This window comes from Populus nigra, chromosome 12 (assembly GCF_951802175.1).
Source record: "Populus nigra chromosome 12, ddPopNigr1.1, whole genome shotgun sequence".
NCBI lineage: Eukaryota > Viridiplantae > Streptophyta > Magnoliopsida > Malpighiales > Salicaceae > Populus > Populus nigra.
Window position 1 is genome coordinate 11,266,139 of NC_084863.1, and position 7,892 is coordinate 11,274,030.

The following is a 7,892-nucleotide window of genomic DNA, read 5'->3' on the forward strand; positions in this document are numbered from 1 at the left end:
GAAGGTTGTATAATGCCTCACTCACTGTTGAAAGCTCACTGCCACCCACCACACGCTGGCGCGTGTTCTTCACATGTCATCTTTTTTTTTCTTTTTTTCACTTTAATCCCTAATCTATTAGAATTTATTAATTGGTTCTCAATTTTCATCCCAACCAAACCCCAAGACCTCTTATTTTAATTTAATCCTTATTTATCTAATAACTCTTCAATTTAGTTTAGGATTTTATCCAATCTGAGTCCAATAATGGCCTGGCATTAGGAGGGAAGAAGGACACTGAAAAGAAAAGAAAAGAGATAGTTAGTGCATTAAAGCTCGTAATAATATTATTAAATATGTGTTTGATATTGAATGTATTTTTTTTAAAAAATATATTTTTTTAAAATGTATTAAAATAATTTTTTTAGATTTTTTTTATTTTTTGCATTTATATATCAAAATAATTAAAAAATATTAATTTAATATTTTTTCATACTTAATATTTTTAAAACATATAGAAACATAATTTTGATCGCACGAATCTGGGTATGGTTTACACAATTTATTATTATTATTATTATTATTATTTATTGCAGTAATTGGCAATACAAGGTAGTGCTTTCTTTTTTGTCATTGAAAAACAAATTGAATCTGCAATCCATGGCTATATTAGTAATAAATAGATCATTTCCGTTTGTTCCATCCAATAATATTAAACCTAATTATAAAATCTGATAAAAATGGGATGACTCTATACATCTACTGACCTGGTTAATTTAGTTAAATTTAAAAAAGATTTGATTCAGATAATTTTAAAGATTTTTTTTAATAAAAAAATTGTTCAAAAATGATGTATTTTTAATTTTTAAAATTTTTATCCAAGATAATATTGTCTTAAAATTAATTAGGGTTAACTTTTGACCCATGAATTACCCCAATAATTCAACTTGATCCTAAACCGAGAGAGATCTCGACAAACAACTATGCCCGGGAGTAAGAGTAGCAACAGGCCCTTCATGTCCCCTCCTAGCCGTAACAAGCAAGGTATGGATATAGAGTAGCAACCAACCAAATCCAATCCCAAAGAACAAAATGAATAAATGCTCGAAGAGATTCTTATTTGGTTAATTGGCTAACCTTTCCTCCATTTATTTTTCCTGGCAACCAAACAGAAAGAGAGAGAAAGCAGTGAGTACAAGAAAATGTTTTAAATCTTTGAACAAGAAAGTTAGTTACCACTCAGTCTTCATTTTGGTCATTTACACGTGCTGAATTTCAAAGGTTGGAAACCTTAAATGCATTAACTGGTCTTATTAGTTTATATTTCAGAAAGATACATGGGTTTTTGAAATGTGATGCTTCTTTCATTAATGTTGTTGCTGTTGCTGTCTTTATAAGCGAGGAGAATTTCAGCTGTGGAAATGGAGAGTGATCAGACTGAACATCATAGGCATCGTCGTCCTCGGCACCATCTAGACTTGTTTACAATACTGGGAGGTGTTCCCTTTGTACAATATAATTATTAGATTCTTAAGAAGCCATGATTTTCAAGATATACTTTCTATTTTAGACATTTTCGTGGATTCTTATGATACATGATGACTTGGGATTAACTGGGTTTTTTAATATATTTTTGCAGTTGTTTTTCATGCATGAGGAGATTTGTATAGAGAAGTTAAGTCCATAAAGAGAGGAAATGGCCACAGAAACAGACCATCTTGATCACCATCAACATCATCAAACCTATGGAGACAAATGGTCATGCCTTGAACTATCATCAGAGAAGGGAGAATCCCAGGTATAATCTCTCGCTGTTTTGCCTAACGTTTCTTGCTTGGTTTACTTTGTTTCTGCCATCTGCAAACAATAAATTTTCATTTCCCATATAGGTTATTTTAATAATCTACACTTTATTATTAATCAGATAAAAGCCTCAGTCAGATTACTTATGCGTAATCAAAGGCAAATGCCCTAACTTTTGCAGCAAATTGTGTATGTTTGTGATTAAGATTTAAAGAAAACTAAAAATGCTTGTAAGAAAGTGTTAACGAAGAACAATTTTCTCCATTGAACGTAATGCCATTTGTGTAGTTTTATGTTGATTATTAAGAGATTTTCAGAATCCTATTGGTGCCATGAAGAATTTGAAATATAGAACCAAATCCAATTGTTTTTAGTGACAATCAGTTTGATTAATAGGGTAATTAACATGAAACTTACTAGATCAGAACCCTGGGTATTCACCAGAGAAACTATAAATTTAATCTAGTTCAATTAGATAACTTGCAAGTTTTTTACCCAGATTGCACTAATTATCAAAAAATGGAGTGTTGAGTTACTGATTGAGATGTAGAACTGCATTTAATTTTAAATGTTGAAAGTTGTTCTTCGGTTAATTTGATCATCACTGTTCAATGATTTTTTCTTTTTTTCCCTTTTGCGTTTTATTTATGTGTAATATCTAAAGCAGGATGTATCCATCTCTCAAATTCTGGATTGCGGTTCGATATCTTTTGGAAGATACACTGCAGACACACTTGCATGGGAAAAATATTCTGTTTTCTCCCACAACAGATGTCAGGAGGAGTTGGAGAAATTCAAGGCACCAGGATTAGTTGCTCAGAAGAAGGCATACTTTGAGGAATACTATAAAAAAATTAGAGCTATGAAGGGATTGCAAGCAGAGCAAGAAACTACTCAAACTGATTCCTATCAAAATGGACAGGAGATTACTACACAAGAAGAAAATGGTGTTGATACTGAAGCATCAAAAAAGGAAAGTAAACCTAGCAATACTAGTCAGGAAGAAAATGGTGCTGATGTTCACAGATCAAAAGAGGAAAACAAGCCTTGCAATGCCTATAAAATCCAGATTTTAGATAATCATACCACTGGTAATATTAACCCATCTAGGAGAGGCATTAATGATGGAGTAGAAGAAGAAAGTTACCTTAATGGGAACAGTGGTGGAGCTAGCAAAGAAGATGAAATAGGGGTATGCTTTTCTGCCAGAATACCAAAATATTCTATGGAAGGTGGTTCCTCGTCATGTACTCCATCAGTCAAAAGCAGTTCCAAAACTAGACAGAAAGGGAGCCCAGTCAGCAATGAAAACAAGAACAATGGAAGCAAACTGAAGAAGCAGGCATCTAGTATGAGGGTCAAGGTAAACAATTAACGTTTCATTCCAGGTCACCCCTCCTTTACCAATCCCAGGGTTGATAATTCATGTAGGTTGTAATTACTTTCTTTTTAAATCCGCATATCAAGCCCATTAATTTCCTTTTTAAGGGATTGGCTTTTGATCTATGTTCACTGAAGGTATCTTTATCCTGCCTGCAAAATACCTAAAGAGCTTGTTTCTACATGCATTGTTGCTAGTTCCTGATATATGGAAGATCTGTTGATCATCTGCTTTGAATCATGTGGAGATTGGAAGGCCAGGAGACCAAACACCATGAAACAAGGACAGCTATTCTTGGTTATATTTTCTCTCATTTCCTTATCTTGCTACCCAATCACAGTGGATTGCAGGCCACTCAACCCAATAGTGAGGCTGTGAGGGGCGTGTCAAGAGAGTGACTCCATGCAATTATGGACAAAACCAAATTCCCCCCCTACCTGCCTGATTAGCCCCTTGCTTTTATTTTCTTGAATAAGCTCTAATAAGTGTGTTGTGTTGCATGTTGTTGTTGTGATTGTTACACTGCCATGATATTGAAATGTTTTCCTGTCAAATTAAAGCTTACATGACTTTTCTATGTTCTCTGCAATTTGCGCTATCAATTACCAATACCAATGTCCTAATTATCAATTTTAAATTGCGTTCTCAACTAGGGGACCGTTGCTTCTGCTGCAAACAGAACAAAATCGGACTACAGAATGAGCAAAGATGTGGTTAAGCCATCCGAGAAACCAAAGCCATCTGTTTGTAAGGAAATTACAAGCAAGGCAGATGTTAGTCTTGTTTCAGGCAAAAGAATTACCACCGCAAGCAACAAAAAATCTGACCAGGTTCAATCACATAGACAACGTAGGGAAGTACAATCCAGTGCAACAGTTCTTCATGCTTCATTAACAAAGGGCAAAATAGTCTCACTGTCTTCTAATATTAGAGGTGGTCCACCTAAAACACATTCAACTCCCAAAAGCTTGTCAGACAGGCTCCCAGGAACATCATCAGTTCTCACTCGATCTGCTCAGGTAGATCATCTGGTCTGTGTTCACTTGGGCACTCCAGTGTTCTCTGCTTGTTAATGATTTTCACTGATTGTTCATCTGCATTTATATATGCAGAGAAGTTCGAAAGAGATGACCACCATTAGGCATTTGAGAAAATTCAGTGTAGATAACAGGTTTGATGTCGCATAAGACCTCTCTCTCTTCCTCTCGCATCAGGTTTTAAATTTGGATAATTTTTCAGGAGCTGTGATGGATTTGGTCAGAGGTCTTTAGGGTTGAGTGGCCACCATAGTCTTCCAAAGAGTAGAGAGTCTGAGAGCAAGAGACCAAAAGTCGTGTAATGCATCATAATTGGACCTCTCTTCTTGAGGGTTTATAGCATTTTAAACTTTTCCAATTCTGAGTGGATGGCAGATGGCTATTGCCAATTTCTTCTGCTAATAAGTTTTGCATTTTAAATGATCATTTAAGATATTAGAACTGAATTCGATTTCTTCAACAAATATCAGGTTAAAAAATCTTCCTGACCGGGATAAATCAAATCAGAACACTGGACTTGAGCGTAGGCCCATCAGTTCTGTCAAAGGACGGAGACAGAAAAAGGTGAACCTTGTTGTGTACCTGATATATTCAAGTTACGCGTGCATAGTTTCTAGTCTAGTCATTTTGATTCTAAACCCTTTCTTGTGTTACTGCTTTCAAAATAGTCTTGTAAATGAATATGAATGCCTGTGTCCCAGATGAAGCAGCAGGCAATGGTCCGTAGAATCTATAAAAAAGAGATCATGCCATCACAGTGATGTTTTTATTATTGTACTGATTGACTGCATGTAAATGTAAAACCTGCTTTATTTTATTTAGATGGGGAAAATCATATGCGTTTTTGAAACCATGTGCTATGGCTCGAATCTGTAGTCAATCCTATTTTCGATAGGAGCAGTCAATGTTATTCGCAGGTTGTGCTTCTTTTTCTTTTTTTCATTTTTAGCAGAAACTTATAGATTACTAGAAATGAGAATTAGTCTTGAAGATGATATATAGATGATGTGTTTTTCTGTGGAAGATACTGACAATGATGCAAATGGGCTGAAGGTAGCACATGTTTATATAATACCATGATTCACTCTTGTTAAATGTGTTTCCTTTGTGTGTGCATATGCAATTTTTAACATATGGTTACTTATAAATATCTTATTTTACTCTTCTTTATGATATTTAGGAAAATACAGTGACCAATACATAAATAGAAATCAACTTATCAACCACTATATATAATTGTATCCGATATGATACTAGGTCATGCTATGGCATCAGTCCAGTAGTGTATTTTGGCTCCCTGCATTTCATTCTTCTGAATCCTCGTTTGAGGATGAACTTGGGATTGTTATACATTATAAGCAAACTTGTATTATAGAGCTGTCAGGCTGTTTTGTGATTTGGAACAGTTTCCTTTAATCCATCATTATAGCAAGAAATTGAAGTTCCATTTAGGAAAATTTCTGGCACTGCCATTTTACTGGCACTCCATTAAGATTCCAGTTTTTGTGGATTCCATATGGGTCCGCATGATGGGATCTAAAAATACTGACATCTGACAGAAGATGTAATTACCATTGGAATACTGAACAGTTCTTCGTTACTGTAGGCCATTTTCATTGTTCATTGTTGGCTACAAACTCTAAAGGTCATCCTGTTATTGGAATGCTCTACCTTATCTAACTAGATTCTTTGCACCACTGTGCTGGCTCTTGTGCCATTAACTCTATGAATTTATCTCGCTAATAACTCCGGGTCTCATATTTAATTCTATATTGATACACTGACAAACTCGGATTATATACATACTTATTGCTAGACAGGCTCTTCCTCCATTCTCCAAGCTAGCATCATTTGATGATTATTCTGTTTTCTTCTGAGTTTAATCGTTATTTCCAGTTGAATCTGTATGATCAATGTTTGCATGATAATTTCTTCTGACACTTTTGGATTATTATATATCTGGTTTTCTAACGTTGTCTGGTATCTGATACTTTTATCTGTTTCAGATGATGAACATCATTTTATCTCCATTTAGTAAAACTCTTACTTCCAATTGATGCATGCATTTGCTCTGCAGGGATTAGATGAAATCGATGCCAGAATTGTACCAAAATCTGACTCATCCAAGGGGACGGGCAGTTAGAGGACCTCAAATCTAAAGCCCGTGCATAAGGTCAAATATTATCCCGTCTCTCATTTATATGCTTATAGTTTTCTATTTTTACTTCGAAGTTGGAACTTTAGAATTAAGATCCCCCCACTTTTGTTTTTCTCTGTTACAAATTGAAACAAGCTGATAACAGTGTCCTGTTATGAGATAATGCCCCCTTTTCCATCAATTGTGAAGAAATTTCTGAATCATGGTTGGTAATTTCAGATTGTTACATCTCAGTCTGTATACCTGACACGTCAAAAGGATTCAAGGTATGAAACATCTGCTTTGCGTTTCCCTTTTCCATCTTTCGTATCTGAAAATTTTGGTCATTTCCTGCTGATAAACTTGACTCCCTGTTGTACGGAATTTTTCTAGATTTGTTTAGGTATTGATACATGTTAAACCTGTCTCTGCACAATCTCCAGACACATTGATGCACGCATGCATGGATTATTATCTCATGACAATTGTGTTCTGTTTTCTGTGGCTTGGACTAATACAATGCCATCACGCACAGACAGAGGATGCCGATTTGGCTTTGAGAGTTTAGCAGGTAGAGGGAATTGAGGTCTTGTGATGTTCACAGCCCACTGAATCATTAGTCTGAACTGCAGATGACAGGGCATGCACAGTGAAAACAAAAGGTAGGTTGGAAATCTTAATACAGGAAGTAGAAAACTGCATGAAGAATCAAAAGCAGATTTGTAAATTGGAAACGTGCCATTCTTGAAGGCTGACATGTTTAGTTGAAACTAGTTTCAGGATATGAAGATGTATAAATGAATGAATCTTTCTTTTGCAGCTATCATGAGAACAAATCATATCTCAAAGTGCTGGCAATCTCTGAAATAAAATTTAGTTACTTTGTGAATAAGAAAATATAATTGATCTTAAAGGTACGAATTTGAAGTTCAATGATTTATTGATGATTTTTGCTCTTTTGAATCCACTTTACGAGTTTTCCTCAAATATCCCCTCTAGCTTTGGATGCCAATATCCACAAAAAATTCAAGCCAGCATTAGAGCAGGTTTCATCTGGCATGCTTAAAGATGTTTCGACAATTGCAGTAAAAAGGAGAAATCATGGGGAATTTAGATTCAGAATAACAATTCAGTCCAAAATATGAACGGTGGCATTGATTCTTTAACATGTTGATCTTTCTAACAAAGCGAGGCTATAAACGAATCAATGAAGAAGTTTAGACCTATTCTTGCCAATTGGTCTCCAGAGAGCAAGCAGAGTTGCTTCCTTGTACACATGATCTTGTTGTCAATCCAATCAAAAGGCCCTTCCCCCTTGGATGTACAACAAAAGCCAACACCGCCGCACCGGTGTCCCAACCAGATTCACGAAGGCTCCACCATTCTTCCACCCACTTCCTCTAGCAACCCCTGATGCAGAATAGATAAGCACACTATGATCGTATCTTTAAGCAATTTCAAGAAAGAAAGATCATCATCCAGTATCGACTAATGCAGGCAGCTTTATATTCTTTTCTTCTATATTTAAAGAAAGCTGTTGGTGACTCTTGCAAAG

General features: G+C 35.5%; 1 protein-coding gene across 5 annotated transcripts; it reads left to right on the top strand.

The window, feature by feature from the left end:
* Positions 1-924: 924 nt before the first annotated feature.
* On the top strand, positions 925-7,254 carry LOC133669393 (protein WVD2-like 7). 5 transcript variants are annotated; one of them, XM_062089506.1, is made up of 12 exons: positions 925-1,023; positions 1,152-1,260; positions 1,378-1,476; positions 1,619-1,777; positions 2,447-3,145; positions 3,817-4,182; positions 4,276-4,334; positions 4,403-4,498; positions 4,671-4,764; positions 6,278-6,373; positions 6,578-6,624; positions 6,873-7,254. In XM_062089506.1, exons 4-10 carry the CDS (start codon positions 1,676-1,678, stop codon positions 6,341-6,343), a joined length of 1,482 nt encoding a protein of 493 aa, XP_061945490.1. In that variant the 5' UTR covers positions 925-1,023; positions 1,152-1,260; positions 1,378-1,476; positions 1,619-1,675; the 3' UTR covers positions 6,344-6,373; positions 6,578-6,624; positions 6,873-7,254. The 5 variants fall into 5 exon arrangements, with proteins under 5 accessions (XP_061945490.1, XP_061945489.1, XP_061945491.1 ...); XM_062089505.1 differs by having other exon boundaries at positions 961-1,260; XM_062089507.1 differs by having other exon boundaries at positions 962-1,260; positions 2,450-3,145.
* Positions 7,255-7,892: the final 638 nt, after the last annotated feature.